The 21,608-nt window shown below is 36.4% G+C and overlaps 1 protein-coding gene across 36 annotated transcripts in view; it reads right to left on the bottom strand.

Annotated features, from left to right (window-relative positions):
* NEB (nebulin) overlaps positions 1–21,608 on the bottom strand; it is a 127,187-nt gene that overhangs the window by 16,682 nt on the left and 88,897 nt on the right. For 27 of the 36 annotated variants that reach the window (XM_054207815.1, XM_054207818.1, XM_054207824.1 and 24 more), the window contains 27 exons: positions 21,459–21,563; positions 21,040–21,144; positions 20,478–20,582; positions 19,876–19,980; positions 18,320–18,424; positions 15,516–15,620; positions 15,249–15,356; positions 14,944–15,048; positions 14,204–14,308; positions 13,977–14,081; positions 13,596–13,700; positions 13,362–13,472; positions 12,757–12,867; positions 12,181–12,282; positions 11,958–12,056; positions 10,432–10,530; positions 7,207–7,317; positions 6,973–7,077; positions 6,083–6,187; positions 4,691–4,795; positions 3,743–3,853; positions 3,177–3,287; positions 2,444–2,557; positions 2,201–2,305; positions 1,738–1,842; positions 1,009–1,113; positions 348–440 (listed from right to left, as the gene is read on the bottom strand). In XM_054207815.1, the coding sequence (XP_054063790.1) occupies positions 348–440; positions 1,009–1,113; positions 1,738–1,842; positions 2,201–2,305; positions 2,444–2,557; positions 3,177–3,287; positions 3,743–3,853; positions 4,691–4,795; positions 6,083–6,187; positions 6,973–7,077; positions 7,207–7,317; positions 10,432–10,530; positions 11,958–12,056; positions 12,181–12,282; positions 12,757–12,867; positions 13,362–13,472; positions 13,596–13,700; positions 13,977–14,081; positions 14,204–14,308; positions 14,944–15,048; positions 15,249–15,356; positions 15,516–15,620; positions 18,320–18,424; positions 19,876–19,980; positions 20,478–20,582; positions 21,040–21,144; positions 21,459–21,563 (2,850 nt within the window). Of the gene's footprint in view, positions 1–347; positions 441–1,008; positions 1,114–1,737; positions 1,843–2,200; positions 2,306–2,443; positions 2,558–3,176; positions 3,288–3,742; positions 3,854–4,690; positions 4,796–6,082; positions 6,188–6,972; positions 7,078–7,206; positions 7,318–10,431; positions 10,531–11,957; positions 12,057–12,180; positions 12,283–12,756; positions 12,868–13,361; positions 13,473–13,595; positions 13,701–13,976; positions 14,082–14,203; positions 14,309–14,943; positions 15,049–15,248; positions 15,357–15,515; positions 15,621–17,567; positions 17,673–18,319; positions 18,425–19,875; positions 19,981–20,477; positions 20,583–21,039; positions 21,145–21,458; positions 21,564–21,608 lie in introns of all 36 variants that reach the window. The other 9 variants (XM_054207826.1, XM_054207835.1, XM_054207852.1 and 6 more) reach the window with 5 other exon arrangements.

Below are 21,608 nucleotides of genomic sequence, written 5' to 3'. Positions count from 1 at the left end.
CCTGCTTGAGCAACAGGGTTGGAATAGGTGATCTCAAGAGGACCCTTCCTACCTAAATGATTCTTTGATTCTGTGATAAATACACTATGTTTGTGAGGAGATTAAAAATGATGGCAAGAGCTTTCATGTTTTAGAAATGGATTGTAAGTAACAAATTGAATGTTAATCATTAGAAATATTACTGTTTCAATGACAAGAATAGGAAAAACTCCTAGAAAGTAGCCCTTAGATGCATAGATTATTGCCAATCCGCTGTTAGCAACATTTAAAGAAATGAAGGGTAAAAAAAAATGTTATTTCAAGTCGAATTAGCACTGGTAGAGTATTAAAAATGAATTCTTTTGTACCGAGCTAATTGCATCCTGGGTTCGTTTAACTCTCTGCATCTCTGGTGTCTTTTCAATAGTAGTTCCAGTCCCAATATCTTCTTTATATAAAATCTTAATATTTAGAATGAAGACAACAAGGTTAAGCATATAAAACACAACATTATTTCTTCTAGAGAGTGAATACGGACTCATGACAGTGATTTGCAGACACCAGTGTAGGCGGAAAGCCGACTTGGAGGATCATCTCCAGACACTGCCTCATTGCCTTATCTACGGTCTGTCTGTCCTGATACGAGTGCCATTTGTGCAAAAAAGGGCCTGATATTTTATATTTGTAGTAATGCATTTTAAGTAGAATGTCAAAACATTTGTAGGCCACTTCTAGGATTGAAGACTAGTATTTGTTTAAGTACAGGATTGATTGTTTAACTGTATCACAGCTACGTGCCTGTGAAAGAGTGCCATCAGGGCACTGCACAAAAAGCAGTAGATAAAAAGGGGTAGCAAAAATCAGCTAAATCTACATTGAAAAAAATTTTGTTTGCAAAAGTTCCTATCCACTTTTAAGCAGATCAAGAACATAAGTACCTATAAGATAAAAGCCAAAAATAGTTATTTGATTGAACATACTAAACTGCATTTTTTTGGAATGAGAACTGAAAACAGAAAATAACTATACCGAGCTGAAATTCTTCTGGTTTTCTTTCACACGCAGCATTTCTGGTGTGTCTTGTACAACTGTAACTTTTCCTTTGCTGTTCTGTAGGTCCCACTGATACTGAAGCTGTTGAAAAAGTTAAAGTAAACCGTCAAATGTTGACCCTATGCCATAAAAATTTACTGACAGAGTTTTCTTCAAAGATGAGAAAAAAAATATTCAAGTATACCTTACAAGGAGGTCATTTTAACACCACCATTAGTGATATAAAGATGCATCACAGTTACAAGTAATCTCATTTAAATTAGCAATAGGGGATCTTTAACTAGATTCATTGCAAGATCTTGACAGGTGCCAGTTTGTCTCTAAAACAATTAAGTCTCAACAATGAAAGGTGAAGATTTCAAGTCAGATTGTGTTCTCTTACTGACCATATACAGTCTCGCAGGTGGCCCCACTGACAGCAACAGACAACTTCTGCAAGTATAATTCTCTACTACTTGCAAAGGAATTGTCAAAGCACTGCAGCAGAAAGTTTATTTCAAGAAAACTATGGAATCATTCTGGTTCCCTGTGTAATACCCAAGTGGGCTGCTGCATACATAGCAGACCCTCCAACTGAAGATCCCTGAGAATATAAAGGCAGCCTAGTTGGGGTTAGAGTGTGACATCGGGACCTTATTAAACGAAAAAAAAGCTTAACATTTTTTATTATTTGAGAGTAACAGTGTTTATTACTTATATACATACTGTGCTAAAGTTCTTTTGATTCTCACGGACTCTCTGCATTTCTGGGGTGTCTGCTACAGGCACGTAGTATGGCATGGTCCTTTCTGCATCTTCCTTATATTTTTTCTGATAGAACATATAAAATGTATTCCATTAATACAAAAACAGTAATAAACAATCTGGTATTACTTATTGTTGTATAATGCCCATCTTTATGGAAATGCGAGTACTGTGTCTGATACAAATTCAGATTATGCTTCTGTGTAAGATTTATTTTAAGATTTACTTAAGATTTATTAAAATAAATTAATTTCAACATTGAAATGGAATTTCAGAGTAAAAAATGCAACATCACAGCTCTAGAGGAATTTGTTTTTCTGGGGTATCTCCTGACTGTTGTGACAGGTAGTCATTTAGGTGCTCCACATTAGTATCCACTCAAGATTCCCACCTGAACAATGATTAAATTGTTTCATTCAAGTACCTGGCTTGAAAGATTCTTGACCTGCTGGGCATGAATAATCTCCGGAGTATCGACAACACTGGTGTAGTTGGCTTTCTCCATTTCTGCCAATTGTTTGTATTTGATCTGTTGGGCAAAGCTCACATTTAAGTGCCTGAATCATATCTTGACAATAATTTTCATTTAGTTTAATCAGAAAAAAATGTTAATAAATTTTCCATTAAAGAAGACATCTGATGCGATATGTAAGATATTCACACAGACCTGGCTGGCAATGTCAGTGGCATTCTTTGCTCTCACAAAATCTGGTGTCTCCAAAGCCAGTTCTGTGAGACCTTTTCCTCTGATTTCTAAGTCCAAGGCTTTTTTGTACTCTTTCTGCAGATGAAGACGGTAAATAGATACTTTGTCAATGTGAATGCAATACTCTTAGCAACTTCAGATAGTTTCATGACCACACCAAAAAACAGGGATACTACTAATACAAATTCACAATGAAACACAAAAATTATGTCATTAAAGTGTGTACTTTCTGACTTAAATCTTGAAAACGAACAGCCCTACGCCAGCAGTAAATGGAGGACACAACAGGCCAGCTGTATTAAGGTCACTCTTCCTTCTCCCACCAGTAATCTCAAAGTGTAAATTTATTAAATATGAAATATTTATTGTACCAGTCCACCACCTCAATAAAGTAGCTGTTAGGTTTGCATTCTGACTGTCTGCTGGCCACCTCTTTCCATCAAAGTGGGGAAGACTGTCTCGGCCATCGGTCCTGCAGCTGCCAACTGGGCATCAGCCTGGGGCAGGGGAAACTGTTCAGGAGCACGGCTGGTGGTTCTGACTCACCCATCACGCATAAAGCGTTCAAAAAGGGCACAGCACGTCTCCCAGAGCACAATGACAAAGTTCAAACTAGTGTCATACAACCACAAGCATTTATCAGTTGGAGGCTGTTACATCCATTCAGGTATTTTCCAGATAGCTTTTGACATACCTCGTTCAGGATTTGAGTTGCATTCTTTGCTCTTAACATGTCTGGAGTCTCCTCTAAAGCTGTTAGTCCTTTACCTCTGACACCTTCCTCCAGATCCTTCCTGTACTCTTTCTGCACAAGAAAGAAAACGAAAACTGCAAAGCCAGACTAAAGAGAGTTTTTCACTCTGCAACTTTGTTCAAAAATTCAAAAAAAAAAAAAGAAGAAAAAAACTCCAAAAGCTCCAAAAGAAAAAAGAATTTTTTAAAACAACAGAAAATATTGCATAGGGCTATACAAGAACTACGGCAACAGAGCAGAGTATAGTAATTATTGTTCAAGGTAAAATGCAAAGGCTCACACACACCCCCCCTGCCATGGAATGTCAGAAAGGGGTACACTAAATACGAATACAGTTAATGAACAATGAAATAAATGTCCACAACAAATTAGATCGCAATACAAAATATATGTAAACATGCTTAATGTGAATGGTTAGGAAAATGAAAATGTGAAGAAATGCTGCTGAGAACACTTAGTGGAATTATTTAACTCAACAGAGGAAATAAGCACAGAATAACTGCTACCTCGCTTGCTATTTTGGTTGCATATTTGGCATGTAGTAAGGATGGTGTAGTCTCCAAGCCAGTAAGGTTCCTGCCCTTAATGGACTCTTCAAAGTCCTTCTTATATTCTTTCTAATGAGAGTAAGAAGAAAAAAAAGCAAAATAGCAAATATTTATTACATTATTTTTAATTGCGTGAAAAACTACAGGGAGGATGGAGCAGCAGTTTGATATTGATGTCGCAATGATGATCTGCTACAGTCAGTGGGCACCTAAAGCAATAAATCCTGTTTCTACTAAAGCCCATGAAACAGCTCATTACTTTCAATGGAAATATAACCTGACCCTGCCTTTTTTCTTTCTTTTTCTACTTATTTGTATATGCAGGGGAAACATTCAATGGAACCGCTCAAACATAATGACTAGTGGCCTTATACAATTGTTTTTCAGCATGTGTGACAAAACAAGATTACACTTCAAACAACCAGAAAAGTACTGCTTGAGGAAAAAGACAGGTCAGTGAAGAACACTACGACAGTGGAGAGAAACAGGAAATAAATGGGTTTCTCAAAAAGAGAGGTCTGAGGTGAAAAGACTAAGCAGGGTGCTTTCTATGGGCTATGATAACTGACACACATACTCTACTTGTGTTACAAAAGTTTAAGTGAAATGTATTTCATATTACACTTCTTCTAAAGACTTGAAGACTTTCTTAAGCTTCATTGACTGATAACCTCTTGATGAAAAATTACAGGTAATATACACTTCATCGTGACACAGGAAAGCTTCATGAATTTTAAATGCAGTATTTCATAACCAATATAAAGAAATGTGATATAGCTATAATTTTTCAGTCTATCAGCATCCACCAGATGCAAGTATAACTGCCCGTCTAAATCACTGTGAAAGTTTAAGTACAAAAAATAAATTTTAAAGTTTTTTATCTATCAGCGTGGATTTTAACCGTACCTCACTCTGCATGAGCTGAGCTTCCTTTGCAGTAAGGTATGTTGGAGTTTCAAAGTCCAACATAGGTTTTCCTTTTTCCTTCTCGTACTTTTCTCTGTATTTCACCTGAGAAGAAAAGAAAACAAGTTACCCTCCTAAATAATCAAGGAACCAATTCATTGACTGGTATGTGCCTACTTTGGCCAACAGATCTGTGGTAAAAATTGAATGTCTAATACTGTTTACCTCCCTGAAATCTGTATATTGACCATAAAATATAAAATCAAAGGTCAGGCTTGCAGTAAAATGTGTGTGGCCTACTAATTTATTTCCTGTTTCTTATTCCTGAGAACAAGCAGTGTCAGCTCAGATTTCAAGAATTTCCTGATCACAAGAAGGAAGACGGGTAGCTGTAAAAATGGAACTTGAAGGCACTCAGGCTGCTCGTGACCCTGGCTGAGTTCAGCCAGTTACACGTTAATGGATCGCTGGAGTGTTAGTGGCAGGGCTTGAAAAGCTGCAATTTAGCGACTTGCTAACTAAGTCTGTGCGTGAGTGTCCAGGAAGTAAAATGTCCGCAAGGATGAAGATATTCTTGTTTCAAGTTATAATATTCAGCCTTTAGGGCACCAATTTTCAGACTGCTGCATGAGGTGATGCTATGCCTTTGGGTGAGAGACCTGGAGGTCAAACTGGAGCAACAAGCACCATCTTTAACTACAAACTGATTAACAACCGTTTTTCTAGTCTTTGCTATGTAACCTTTCTGCTCTCCCACGCCATGCAGCAGAACAATAACTATGGCCCTTTGTGTTCTAGCAGTAATTTCTTTCTGGCTTTACAGTCACTAAACACCTGGAACAGAAAAGATCAGAGACCAAATTGGAGTATGGATTTCTCTGGAATGATCACCCTTTGCTGCATTCCAGAGGGAAACGACGTCAGACACATTTAACAGCAGCAGTAGGTATCGTTTCGGTTAAAGCAATTTTGGATGCAGAAAAAGAGTGGCAGAGCCTTTCTTTGTATCACTTGAGGCTAGAATGGATAAAGCAGTTGAAAATATACTGTCAGCAACAACCCTACTTCTTTCAATTTCCAGTTTCTGTGATTACTGTGTCCTTTTTTTCTATAGACAAAATCACCCTGATAAATGTATTATACTGTGTAAAGAGATCCATACACAACAGACGTAAGTAACTCTGAGGTTTCCTCTAGAATGAAGAAATCATGCAGATGTTTTATAGATGTTCTGATCTTGCAAATATTTCTCATTGACTTGTTTACTCAGGTGTGGAGTGTTTATAATACAGATAGAGATTGTTATACACTGGAGAATCTGCAAGAATGACTTCAGTGATGGCGACCAGCACGCAACGAGCGGGGTTAATGAGAAACACACGAGCAACTTACGTGGCTCTGTAGTTCTGATGCCTCCCTTAGATGAACCTGTTCAAGATTATCTGGCACCACATGGTAGTGACCCTTACTCTTCTCATATTGCTTCTTGTACTGGTACTGAAGGGAAAGTGTCAAAAATCATCTCAATAAAAAAAAAAATCCCTCAGCAAATTTACTTCTTAGGTCCAATCAAAGCAACACTTCAATGGAACATCAAAGAGAAATTAGAAATACAAAAAGCAAAACAAAATCAAGAAGTTTAACTGCCAGTATCAAGATACCACTTCTAAAGATGTGCGTGAACAGGGGTTTTTTTTGCCAATTTTGATTGCAACAAAGATTTTTTTCAAAACCAGTATTCAAAAAGAAAAAGAAAAAAAGAAAACACAGTGGATACATGAAAAGGCTGCAACAGGCAATAATTCTTCTCTTTTCTCAGAAAAATTATTAATTATTTTGTTAAGCATAATTCTGTATATCTACAACAGGGCTATGTTAAACATAAACATGAAATGAAAAAAACCAGACAAAACCAAAAATTTTATATACAGTAAGCGTAAAGAAAAAAGTAAAAAAAGAAGAAAATGGTATTTGTTAGTGTAATGCAATCAGTTAAAATGTAATAAAGAAACAATCCACCAAAAAATTATTAGAGGATTTAAAACATTAGCAGTTCTACAGCTAATAAGGATTTCACTTCCCAGAGGACAAATGTGGCAGAGGTGCTAGTTCACTAGGAAACAGTCATTAGAAAGTAGAGGAAGAGATCACTACCAGGTGATGGCCCATGAACAATAACAGAGGGAGTAATTGTTACAGAAATAGTTAGCAGAGATCAGTTCAGAATGGAATCAATCGGAACGGAAAAATCAAATGGATCTGGGATTAGTTAACGAGCTTACAGCACTGGCGAGCTGGCTTGTGCTCAGGACATGGTTCATGATCAGCGATTCAGACATGTCTGTGACAGGCTTATGAAGTTTCTTTAAATCCGCCTTGTATTTCACCTGCAGGTAAGAAAGGACAAACAACAATAAAACCTGTGATGTTGAATGTATTAATAACATAAAGGAGGTCTTCCTTAAAGAAATGTGAAACTTTTAATTTCCCTGGAGGAGAAGCATAAGTAAACATACCTCACTAGCCATGTTGTGAGCATCTTTCATGGTCTTGTAGATTTTAGCCTCCTTTAAATCATACTTTGGCTTTTTACCCAGCTCTTTGGAAAAATTCTCCTTGTACTTCACCTAAATGAAAAACAACCAGGTATTACAACTGTTCTTGACTACTCACTTGCTGGCTGCACAAGGCAAAGAGACCCTGCTTCAACGCTGATGGTAAGCAGCAGAATGAAAATGTGGTAACTTGAAGGCGTCCCCTGGAATAAAGGCTATTTTAAAGATGACCTGACATGGAAAGAAAATATACATCTGTATTTACAAAATAGCACTTGCAATTTTTCTTTCAGTGCACAGGTGATATCTCCTCATTTTAAAAATAACAGACGTAGTCAAGAGAAGTATGTTGACAAAATACAGCTAAATTCTGACTCTCAGAGATGAAGAATTTTTCACTTGATGGGAACTGTGCATAGATAAAAGATATCCAATTTCACAAAGAGACAAAAACCGACACAAGCGCAAAGAGTATTTAAAAGAACTTTTTACGTACTTCTTGGAGAAATATGAGCTTTACAAACTACCTCAAGACATACGAGCACCACAGAAGATGGCAACGTATCAAATACTTTTATGTATACTGTTATAAACATATTGTGTTCTGTATAAATCGGAGATGAAGAACGATGTTAAAAATCACAAACAGAATAGTGACACGATTAATTACTAGGAATTAGATTATGCAAGAGGCTTAGTCACACTTCCAAACCACATTAGCATCAGCAAGGCAAACCACAGGCATGTAAGCCATAACACTCCAGCAGACCCAGGCTGAAGGCACAGAAACGTTGGTAGCAATAAGAGTTTTGCTAATGACTTAAATGAGGGCAAGCCCTTCTTCCATCATGACTTGTCCCGTCCCACTGCTGCAGGTGCAGCTAAAGGCTAATTCCTCATTATTTCTTGGAAACCTACAAAAGGGACAGTTTGAGTAGGAATATTTTGGTTTTATTACTTTGCATAAAATTGTTTCAGAAGAGTTACCGAAGAGTGCAAGAAAAACTCGAAGTATTAAAGATTAAGTTGTGGCTTATCTAACTGGATCCCATAGTTAGTATGTACGCCCATCGCCGTTAGAGTAAACATCAGTAGAAAAATTCTAAGGATTCTCTTATCTTTCTACTACTAATATTCTACCAAGTCCATGAACAAGTGAGGCAACGTTTCTTTCTGTTTACCACTCCACATTTCCTTGGAGATACTTTATAGGAAATAAGCTAGCAACCCCCCTCCCTCGTCTAAAGAAGAAGAACTGAACAACGGTCATCAGCCTTTCGGAAAGAATTTGATCTTGTACAGGACCAAGATAATACTTACAAAAACATGCAGAAAATATAAGACTGTGGCTGATGAAGTAAAAGGAGTAATGGTTCTTCAGGAAAAAAAAAAACAATCTCCCAAGCAATATTTACGTGAAAATTCAAGTGAAAGAAATAAAATACTGAAGAACTGATAACTAAGTTGAGGAATGGCTGACTCATGCTAGGGTTTTTTTAATGACGATTACAGAAATGTAAACAGATAATGTTATATTAGTAAAAGAAGAAAGACGATTGAATGCAGTATTAAATCACATTCCACAATCACATTTTAGATTTGAATTCGTTGCCATATTCTTGTCCATACAGCACCATATGGTTCATGCTGGATACCATGGTTGCTTTTTGCTTTGCAAATTACGGCAACGTTCAGCTAAAACACACAGTGAAACAGGCAAATCCACAAATTATAGAGCTGCTGTAAGAAAACAAAGAATATTAACATTTCTGACATAAAGGAATCAGTATTGGTTCTAACCTCACAAAAATTAAAATCAAGCAGAAGTATACTAGAATCTGTTAAGTTTTGCAAGCTACACAACATACGATGAAGATCAGACCATCATGCCAAAGAGTTCACTTTTATGCCCAGAAGAAATGTTACTGGAAGATCTATGCAAAATTAAAAGCAAGCATGTCAGACAGGAAGATGAAATACAACTGAAAAAAGGCAAGTGGATAAACAAATGGACATGAAGTTTTGTAAAGAAGAAGTTTATGTGAAGAAATGTCTATGGAAAAAAAATGTTAAAGATTATGCCAATTATTTTTTACTCCCTTACTGCCTCTACAACAGTTAACCTTCTCTCAGGACCAAATCAATCTCATCAAAGAACGTTTGTAAGACCAAGAGAACTGGCTAACATTGGAGAAAATGCACGGAAAAGGAGGATATCATCACTGAATGCAATTCTTCTTTTCCTTGTCGTTCAATTGTTCAGTTTAAGAATCCTTGGTTCTTCTGAAAAGATTCTTGTTTTTCCTGACAAGCACGATGGCTGATATGGAAACATGCGACAGCTACATGCAGCACTCATGCCTAGATGTGGAAAAACCATAATCCCCCTTTTTTTCATTTGGAAATACATGTAAAAAACTGAAATGGCACAAATCTGTTTGCTGCCACTTCAAAAACTGCTATGCAGCCATTGTTTTTTCTATTTTCCAAAGGTTTTGAAATGTCAAGAAATATAAGAAACTACCTGCCCTCCAATCACTACAGACTACACTTCTCAGAGGCTCGGGGGCTGATTTCTGTCATACACTATGCTTCCATCTGCCATTCCAGCACAATGTAAACAGAAGAGTTTAAATGAAGTTTAAATAGAAGTTTAAATTGACGTTTGAATAGTTGAAAGGAAGTTCTAGTGCGAATGGCATGCATATGGTATGACTGTTCACTAAAAATTACCAGCACCATTGTTTGGGTCTGTCACACACACATATTTCTGATTTTTGCACAGTTTCACGAAAACCAGCTCAAACCGATATGTCTGGTTTTAGGTTTTGGGGTGAAAAAGGTGAGTTTTCACATTGCATGAATGCATCGGAAAATTTGATTAAAAACACTGGAAGCTCCAAAACCATTATGAAGGGCACAGCACCATTGCACGTGGCGTTTCTGAAACAGACAAATTCCCCACGTGCAGAATTCCCGTGCACTGTCTTTCCAGAGGAAAAAAAGGAGGTCACATCCAAATGAGCAGTCTCACAAATTTTGCCACATTCAAGACCTTTGACACAACATCAGTGCAACTGGTGTATCATAAACCCTTTAACAGCTTGGAATCGTAAGATGATATGCAAGCAAGAGACAGATGCACAAAAATGGCATTCCCAGATGTGTCACTTAAAATTATCTTACATGACTACTTAGCATATTAGCTTTCTTAAAGGTTCTCATCCATGGTGTATCATAAGATGCAGCTCCATGCCCTCTCATATGCCGTTTGAGGTACTCTGCCTATAATGCGTAGCAAGAAAGCAAGATCAGAAATTCAAACAATTACAGGATTAAAGCACGAATGGGTCAGAAAGAATCAAGTTGAACTGAGGTCCTGGTGGAAAAAATTAATACAGGAAATAGGGAGCATATACTTCAAATTTGACCATTGCATTGAAGAAAGCAAGCTTCTATTAATACAGCATATTAACTTCAAAATAGAAGATTCTTTTAAAGGCACAAAGTAGAAAGAAAGTGGCTGAAAGAAACTGAATGTCCATCTCATAAGTGATGGATGATAAGAGTTAGGTAAAAGGCTGCTTCTTTTAAAGCCAATACCCAGAAAAGATTAAAAAACAGAGAACACGGCTAACACTTCAGCCTTAGTATTTAAAAGATCTTGTCATGGCATCGTTTTAAGGAGATTCTATACCTCCATTACTGACATTTAGTAAGTCCATAGAAAAGTTATTAAAAATCTTTAATGCAAGAGAATTCCGTTTGTATGCAAGTGCCTATTTTAATTTAATTTCTTCAAAATATACCACACAAGTGAATAAGCAACATATTTGTGTCCACTTTACCAGGACAGGTACTACAGTTTCGAGGCTTCTTAACACTTCTAATTCCAACAATCCTTCATTTTCAGGCAACCCTTTTCTGAAAACCATCAGATTGCTTGCAGAGGTAATGACTGTCCTCAGTTTTAATCTTTAGGACATACAGATTTACCCAACTACGCAACTGTGAACCAACAGCGTCTTGTGAGAAGGCCAGTTTAATTCTCTGCACATCAACTGTTTTCAGCATTAACAGAATATATAAATTTGTAAGCGACAAAGATATTCAGGTACCTCTATACTTCTACGTTTTAACTTTCCATATTCCATAAACATTGGAAAGTGGACATTGTAGAATTATAAATGACATTTTTAAGAACACGGAAACATAAGATTTTAGAGATGACAGAAGAATTAAAAGAAACTGAGTATTAGAAAAGAACACAAATAAAATTCAGAGGAACTACATGTCCCTTCTCCCCACTTCTGTGAATCCTCTCTCCAGCCGGTACAGAGGGGTCACTTCTGTTCCCACTGAAACCCGCCCCCAGGCACCACTGTCTGCCAGCCCAGTCTGTGGGAAAGCGACTGACCAGTCTTGTACGCATTGCACCGCTATAAATGACCATAAGAAAGTGGTGAATCACGTCTGACATAGCTGTAAGCAGAATCAGACTCTCAATTCAATGTTTATTTAACAAAGAAATACCTTGCATTGGGATTAAATTTTTATTTTAACAAGTTCCCTTTCAAATGTTTCCTTTAAAATATTCCCTTATCCCCTAATCTAGAAATAATTTCAGTTATAATACCAGTATTACTCTATATGTTAACATCATGTATGATTTCTCTTACTCTTTCAAAGTTTCACAAACTTTTCATTATTACCTGGCTAGTTAGCTTGGACACTTCCTTTGCCAGCTCAATATCTGGACGTCCCAGCATGGTCACACCAATACCAGCTTCTCCACGCTTTTTATATTCAATCTAACAAAGAAAAAAATATATAGTTTAGTAGTGATGACACTCCCTTTTAATTATTTTACTGACAGTGTTATTAATAGTAAAATTACTGATAAAGAATTACACAAAAGTTTTAAAAATCACTTACATCACTAATTAACTTGGCAGCCTGAGTTGCTTTCTTAATATCTGGTCGATCCGCTATAGGTGTGTAGTGGAGCTTTGACTTGGCATCTTTCTTGTATTCAATCTAAACCATAACAATAGGCACAGGAAAGAAAATCACTGAGGTGTGTTCATGAGGAATATACCTAATAAGGTCACAGCAATGTTGCTGGGAAAGCGCCTGAGATTTTTTTAAAATACAATTCACAAGGAATGGATTTGGGAATTTGCTTGTGCAAGATGTCTACAAATGAAAATATGCGCATGTGCAATTCCATCTGTATTTGAAGGAATGAAAAAAATTATTGTGTGATTTGCATTAGATGACTATAAGTCTTAGCATGTGACTAAACAGAAATATGATTTTCAGAGAAATCCTTTAATTCAGTGTAATGTTCAATTTGTAAATATTTGCAGCTCTATCTTTCAGAATTATACTTGATCATGGAGGCTGGGAGGAAATCCAGAAGCATCTGAACTTCTGGTGTTGTCAGCTGACGGTGACTGAATTTGCTTACAGAAGCTACTTAATTCATGAAAACACACAAGCCAAACTTACTGTACTCTGTTTTTTAGCAACTTCCATGGCATGTTTCACTTCGGGAGGCTCCAGCATGACAGAATAATTAGACTTCCCTTTCTCCTTCACAAACTTCTTTTTATAGTTTGTCTGTTAAGAGCAAAAAGAACCATGTGTGATTTTTTGATTTCACATGGAGGTAAATGCTACCAAAACTTGGAAATAAGGCCACTGAAACAGTTAAGATAGATAAAACGCAGTCTATTCAGTCTCAACATGTATGGTCCCCAGCTTGTTTGTCATCATTTGCACTTCAGATTACAAAAGCTTGTTAGTTGGAGATAATGATTTGTGTTTAAACTGTGTTCCGTGAAAAATAAAATCTGAATTAAGGGCACCCATCAGCACTCCAGACTTTTCTCTACTCACTTTTCTCCAGCGTATTTCAACAGATTCCCAATAAAACACGATTAGCTCTTTGTTAAAGTCTCATTCTGGTAGAAATTAATCTTTTCTGACTCCTTGGGCATTTTATGATGAGACTCTAAATGTGCTGCATGTGTACTAAAACATGCGACAGTCTAATCAATTACAGGCAGCAGGGAATAATCTCACCATAAATCGCTACCACACTGGTTACTTACCTCACTGACATTCTTGGTCACCTCCTTCACATGCGCAGTGTCTCGTGTCTCCGGCAGGGTTGTGTAAGACCCGTGCGGGAGCTGCTTCTTGCTATGTTCTTTGTATTTATTCTGAAAGCACAGAATAACAATTGGTAAAAAACAGCAATGCAAGGTCCATGCCCCGTTCTATGATTCCCCCCCAGTATTAAAAGTATGTACTTAAAAATAAGAAGTAACTGTCCGATGTTTTACCTCAGATACAAGAGAGCTAACATTCTTAGCCAGGAGGATCTGAGGTGTATCTGGAACGACATGGTACGTTCCTCGAGCTTTGTTGTGCTTCTCTTTGTATTTTATCTAGCAGAAAGAAAAGATATCATTTTAAGCAATGTGTATCTTGTCTTGTGGCAATTTAAAAATAAATTACTATAGTTGTGCCTGCTTGTTAGTGCAAAAGTTTGCAGAAAATCCCACATTTCGATGTTTTCCCAGATAATTAATTCCAGTTTATTTATTCCTATAGCTGTAACTTGGAATTTTATTTCCATTATTGGAATATATTATTCCAATAAAGTAGTTTACGTAGTAAGTAAAGTCCTAGCAGAACAAACCAGTCAGTGTGCAAGTACTTACATCACTCGCCAAAATGGCATTATTTAAGGCCAATACTGTGTTTTTATCATCTGTGACAGAGAGTTTGCATCCCTTTAGGAATTCCCGGTCCAGTTTGTATTCATACTGCAAGAAGAAAAAACAAAGATAAAAGAAGAGAGTCTCAAATCTTCTACAATCTTTTTTTTTCTATTCTGAACATAAGAGATGTGAGGAAAGGGACTATTCGGTTGTTCTGATTTTCTTACATCACTCTGCTGCAGAGATGACTTGGCTGCTTGAACAAAGTCAGGTCTATCAGCAATCCAGTGCCAATGAGCTTTGGCTGCTTCGTATTTCTTCTTATAATCCAGCTTTTTATAATGAAACAAGAAGAAAAAAAATAAGTTAATTGGAAGTCGTGTACTTTACACATGACATTCACACAGACGCAAATTCTCTTTCAATCTGTACCAATGAAAGAGAGAAGAGGTAAGAAAGTGCATCTACATCAGAGTAGGGCTTTCCTCTGAATCATGTACCATCCAGTGGGAGTCCATTTACTCCAGTTTTTCCATAGCTACGTGAAGAATGGAATATAAATGACTGAAAAGATGGTGTGACTTTGAAGATGAGTGCTTTCAGTTCCTTGCCAATTGAAGTGAATGTTGGGGCACCAATAATAGAAGAGCTTCCCATGAAGCGCTCACTTTGTCTACAAGAACATCATCACAGAGAATTTCTGGGACAGATATGTCTCTGTCAGGAAAACAGAGGGGGACTAGAAGAAGAGTAGATGTGTGACATACAAGGAACCTCAAGTGACCTCAAGGACACCTTGCAAGAGTGAGCACTTTAGTATGAAATAAATTAACATATATTTTATTCAAGCAGCAGAAGAATTAGAAGCAATGTCCAAGCTCAAAAAATTTCAATGGAACTCAAAATCACTCTCGTGGTCTCCACTGCCAGTCCCAAACCCGTAATAACACTAAAGTACTGAACTCACGTTGCTGTTCAGCTTGTAAGCATGCCTTGGAGTCTTAATATGAACTGAATCTGCTACGACATTGCAGTTAGATTTATTCCTCTCATACACTTCTTTGTATTTCAGCTAGAGAAAGACAAACATAAAAAATGTTTACAGAGATAATATCATCATCAACAAGAAAGGCATCAAAATATGAAAAACATAATACTAAAAATTGCTCCTGTCAAGATAAAATTTTAACAGAAGAAAAAGAAATTATATCAATAAAACTTGGTAAAAGTTTTAAGAAGTAAAAAGTAAAAAAACAAGGATAATTTACTTACATCGCTTATTCTGTCCTTGACCTTGCGCACATGCAATAACATAGGTGTATCATGGATTGTAGTATAGCCTTTAGGCTTCGCTTTGTTATATTCCAACTTGTAAATAATCTGAAGACAAAAATTATAGATTATATTATTTCTTGACATTATTGGTGTCAATTGAAAAAAATCATGATGAGAAACATTAAAAATGCCATATTCTTAATTATCACACTTCAAAGGTCAGAACTGAGAGGAAGAGGAATGCTCGAAAGGGACCACACTTACATCACTAATCTGTTTGTTGACTTTTGTAGTCCTTAAGTGTTCTGGAGTATCCACAACTGTAGTATATTTGTCTTTCTTCTTTTCATAGTCCTTTTTGTATTCAACCTGGTGATTGGGAAAGAGCGTATGTTAACCACACAAACCAAGACAAAACACCTACAGGAGATATGCTTATATTCACGCACAAAATTGCAAAATCCTTCCACCAAAGCCAATGGAAGCTCAACATGCACAATAAGTTAAACTTTTCAAACCCTTTATTTGCCTACGAGGCTGCTCATCTATTTGCGTGATTAATTTTACATTTATTTCACTGAGTGTAAAAGCTTCACTCCTATCCTAAATCTCCAAGGCTGAGCTAAAAAAGCAATCTTGGCAGATTAGTGACTTTTAAAATTTGTCACTGGACAATAGCTCATTTTTAAATATTTGTCAAATCGAGAGAAACGTAAAACGTCTTACACAGTACAAGAAAAAACATCCACTGACTATATCACAATGCCAGGCAATTTTAAAGGCTTTGATATCAGAATTTGTACCTTCATAATTTCTTTCTTAAAGATCCCCTTGCCCTACTCAGGACTCTAAGCCTGTTTTCACAGAATTCAGTGAGAACAGACTGTACACCAAGAACGATAATTCACTGTAGAAGCCTGAGGGCAGGTGGAAGAGGTTAGAAAACATTTTTAAAAAAGAACTTTCATGCTCATCTCGCATCAGAATATAAACCCATGCTTTTGAAACAGGACTACGACAGACAAAATATAAAAAGTTATACACAAACAACAAATCATAACATGAAGTCAACTCAGATGAACATGCAGGTCAGGCAGAATGCTATTTTTTTTCTTCAAACATATTCAAACTTACCTGCAAGGAGTATTTAATGAGATAATAGAAATCCACGGATAAATTGAACAAAAATGTCTAGTAAGAATCTTCAGTACCTTATTACTGAAGAATTTTATTAACTGTGGTAATAGTTACAAAGAACAGCCCTCTCCCTCTCGTGTAACTGTTTTCCACTGTTGCATTTCCAGTTTATAATTTAAATGTTATATGCCAGTTGAAAAGAGTAAGGTTACTGCTAGCAGCTGTGATTCCAGAGCAGAAATAAATATGTATAAGATATTTAATAAGCCACATTTTTATCCAACTGGTACAACCAAAATATATAATCTGGAATCCAGATTAAATGAAGGTAGAATATGGAAAACTAATGCTTCACAGTAATATCAGAGTCACCACAGGCTTTCTTTTACATCATCAGAAATATAAATGTTATACTCTTTGTTTTGTATGAAAAAATAGGTGAATCATACTCACTTTCTACCTTCTGATTCTTATTAGAATTGGCAAAAGGAGAGAGTGGGTTTTTTTCATAAATTGTATTATGTGACTGCATGGGGACTGCTTTGTTAGCCTTGCTTAAAAGCAGAGGGTAGAGAAAGAAAGGGATGAAAACATGATTTACTGACCTGTGCACCTATACCTTTCTAAGAGCACTCAGCAGTGAGACATGACTCTGCTCTAGGCACAATCTGACACCGTTCTCAGATAGTGGTAGATAAATGTTGTAATCTACTCGCCAAATTTCTTAATCATGTTCATACTGAATTAAGGGACTTGTGTTATGAGAGGTGGTCAGTCCAAGAAATGGTGGCAGAATGAGAATTTGGTTACGAAAATATCAGGAACAGCTAACATACAATATCTCAAATGTATGGAAAATTGCTCCTCATGCAAGTATGTGAATTATTATATGGAAGTATATATAACAATTACGTATAACAAAAGGAGAAAATGGAGGCAAAATCAGCCTAAGCTGAGTGAAGTCCAAGTTACAGTAAATATTGTTTCAGATATTCTGTTTTCAAAAGTTTTCTATCATAGCCAGCATTCAGCATATCAACAAAACTCTGGAGTCTGATATCCGTAGAAATTTAGAGACCTCCCAAGCATTAAATATTAGAAGTCCAAGCAGCTAATTTGTATATATATATATATATTTGTATTTATAATGTCTCCTACAGCAGCAGTTCTTCGTATTACCTGGCTCCATAAGTATGTGTTGTAGAGTGCTGTCAGCATATCTGGCCTCAGAATTTCATTACATCCTTGTTGCAGGAGCATCTTGGCAAGGCATTTATATTGTCTCTGTTCATGCAAATGGCAACGAAGCACAGAAGAGACTTATGAACACCATAAACAACAACACTGCTCTAGATCCCAGGCACTTTGAGAGTGGAGAGATTTAGGCAAGGCACCATATGTATTCATTCAGATGTGCATACAACTTACATCTATATAATTAAGAATGTCAAGAGTATATATTAAAGGATTTATATACAATCCCATTAAGGAAATTGTGAAATTTTGGGGGGGGAGAAAAGAGTAAATTATAGACTAAGGTGAGACACTCAAAAGCCAAATATGTTACTGTTGCTTGAGTAATGACTGAGAAGATAATGTTTGTAAAGGTCATTAAAAGAGAGGTTATAAAAGAAATGCATGATACAACATGCATTTTTTAAAACCTCTCCAATGACTTCAAGAGGCACGAGATTTCTGATGTCAATTGATGCACAATATATGAAAGTACATACAGTAGAGATTAGCTCACTCAAAAAGTAATAATTCTTTTTGGGTGGCAAAACAGAGACTGTCTGATGAAGTGAACTAAAACATCAGAACATCACAGGTGAAACCCGTGACACCGCTAGCTAGAGACACGTCACACAGATGGAGTAGCTGTGAGTGAACCAGGCACTGTCTGGCAGCACCGGCTCGTGCTCCTACAGTACCTGACTGCTCAGTGTAGTCCCCCACTTGGCCAGGAGGTTCCTAGGGTCATCCACAATAACGCTGTACCTATCTTTGAGCTTCTCATAGGCAGCTTTATATAACTTCTGCTCAGAATGGCATAATACAGTGTAACAAATTAAAAGAGAGTGAAGACACAGAGAGATCATAGTTCTAACCATTGAAACCTCTTTACATGGACTATTTTAAGGCCAGGATTGAAGTTCAGACCCAAAAGAGAAAAATATGTTAAAAAAATAAAACCACAGAGAGAAAATATTTCCAAATAGCATATACATTTCTACATTTCCTCTGGAAGGCCTAATCTACAATTTAAGGATGTCTATATTCTGTCTCTGCCACTCTTCAATAAGCCGTTTTATGATGGACTTTCTTCGTGAAAAATAACTGCTGAAGCAACTCTGTACGGAACGAGGTTCTTGATTTGAGTACAAAGAGAACACAATGAAATGCAAGGGTAAAATAAAAGGTTATATTATCATCAGACATTTTGTAAGCAAAAACTATAATCCCTCAGCGTAAAAACGATCACAGAAGATACTGAGGCAAGTTCATTTCAATGTATGGAACCCCCATTGCTAAAATTTTACTCATTTATGTTTCTCATGTTAAATTTTTCCTTATTTGCTCTACCGAACAACAAGAAGACTGAATACTAACAATCTTCTATAACAAATTCTGGCTCACTGCTAATCAAATTGAGCATGAAATTATAGCAACGGTACTGGAACCGTTGTGAAACAGTTTTTCTTACCTAGGACAGATAATACTGTGATACATTTACTGACAGGTAAACAATTTAACATAATGTCTGGTGAAAAGGAATAAAATACCAAGATCTGAGAGTCTAAATATACGCTGCTATAATGAAAAGCATCAGAGTCTGGTGTGGAACGCCAGCTCTAAGCTGATGAGAATTCATGTAGCACCCAGTGCTTTTCAATGGGCTTCGTCTCACGACAAACTCCAATCACCAAACTCCATTGGTGATTTTAATCTTAAACCCGCGGGCATTCACCAGCCCCCTTTGCTACTATGAGGTGTTTATTGTTTCTTTAGCACTGCAGGAGAAGAGTAAGAAAAATTAAGTAGCAGAGTGGGAGAATTCAAGGCAAAATATCTGAAATGAAACGGAGCTACGGTAACTTCAGACATAACATTACCTTTCTAACACTGATGAAGGTTTTTAACAATGTTTCAGGAAAGCAATTGTGATTCTCTCTATACCTTTTTCACATGACAATCAACAACCAGTGTTACTAAGCGAGCAGCATTATTTAAATCAGCAAAGAAATTTCTTTGCAATGACAAAGTAATGGAACAGGGGTCAGGATTTCACTTTTTAGTTACTGTAAACCTGCCCTAATACTCAGACAATAACAACAACCTTGTCCTTCATTATTTTAGTCTGACCTTAAGACACCTTTAAGCCTGAATGTATTTTGATTTCATAAGGAAGATCAGCCTTCAAGTCGGTATTAACATACACACACTTACTACTTCAGTATGAGACTCTACAGAAATCTTGAACACTTACCCCATCCATCAACTGAGTTGCATATTTAAAATGCTGGTTAATTGGAGAGTCAGCTACATACTTAAAATGAGACTTAGTCTTCTCAAATATCTCCTTGTACTTACACTAAGAAAAAAAAAAAACAGATACAAAAAAATTTTCCAGTGTTAATCCAAAGAAGGGTAAGGCAATGCAAACATAAGATTTTTAGAAATAATCTGCAGCAAAACCATGGCAGAATTATTGCATATGTGCATTTAACATATCCATAAAGAAAAAATAGTTGTAAAGGCAGTAGTTTGCAGGATGGATCTACCACATCAAGAAAGCAATGGAAATTTCAAATCTTCATAATTTTAAAGCTAGAGTTAGAATCACTAGAAAAAGTACTATGGAGCTGATAGCTTTGCAAAGAACAGAGGGGATAAGTAAAAGATCATTTTGCCTATGTTTTCTTTTATAGTAAGAGTTTAAATTTTATATGCTATACATTAAGTTCTACCATGAGTCATTTATATCGAAGTCTAAGTCAAAATTGAATTCTCCTGCGAAAATTCTCCTTACCTACAGCACAAGCAAGCGTCAAAAGAACATTTAGCAACAATTCCAGACGTTTTACTTACCCCACTGTAGAGCACCTTATTCTTTTCTGCCAGAGCAAAGCTTGGAGTATCCCATGCATAACAGCCAGTGCCCCTGAGCCATGTCAAGTCTTCCTTGTATTTAACCTTTAGAAAAGAAGTAAAAGGATTCAGTTTTAAGCAACACCAAGCGGTAAATTACAGTTATTCATACTTTTCTGATGGACTTAGATTATTCATATACCTAATCTATCATTAGCTATCAGAGTCCCTGATTGAATTAAAAAACATTTATTCTTGTACAATTAAGGGGTAATCGTATATGTACAGATATGTACAATTAAAGGTTGTTAAAGGGTTAAGAAACACATCTAAGCAAATGCAACTGAAATGCACTAAAACTGTTCTGTTAATTTCAAAAGGAGATGGGCTGCAATTTTAGCCATCTGATTTGCTCTGTCATTTCACAGATCTGCCAGGGGAAAGTGTAAATCACTAAAAATTTCAACTGCCTTCCCTTTCTCAAGAAATAAGACTTGGTTTTCATGTTGGAGACCTACTTACAACTTTCAGCCTCTCACATCCAGGAACTATTTGAACTCACATCACTAATAGCATCCGTGACTGCACGATGATGGAAATGGTCCGGACGGTCTGGGATCGATCTCCAGATTCCCAACTGACTCATATAATTTTCCTTGTATTTCACCTACAAAGAAAATCGAAGAATGAGGTAAAACAATTTGAGAAGAGAACACTCTAGACCATACAGTTTCAAGACGTTCCTTTTTCTGAAACGTCCGAACTAAAACAGTGGAAATGAGATTAACTTGCATTCACCTTTGTAACATCAAAGGTAACCAAGTGTATAATATTCCAGAGAAGGAAAGAAGTTAATATTAATAGTGCTGATCATATTTTTCTAATTATTTGACACACTTAAATAGAATGATAGCATAAATGGCATATTCTAGGTTATTAAATGACAAACACTAATTAGGAATGAAAATGTTGTATACATACACTGCTAATATCATCGGTGACCTTTCGATGATAGACAATATTCAAAGCATCTTTCACTGTGTGGTATTTGCCCTTGGCATTCTCAAAGGTTTCTTTGTAGCGCAACTGGTAAGAAAAATATCATATAAAAGAATATATTATATTTATCTG

The sequence above is a fragment of the Rissa tridactyla genome, chromosome 7 (assembly GCF_028500815.1).
Source record: "Rissa tridactyla isolate bRisTri1 chromosome 7, bRisTri1.patW.cur.20221130, whole genome shotgun sequence".
In the NCBI taxonomy this organism is placed as follows: Eukaryota; Metazoa; Chordata; class Aves; order Charadriiformes; family Laridae; genus Rissa; species Rissa tridactyla.
Note: the sequence above shows the minus strand (reverse complement) of the source record. Positions and strands in the feature narration are given on the sequence as shown.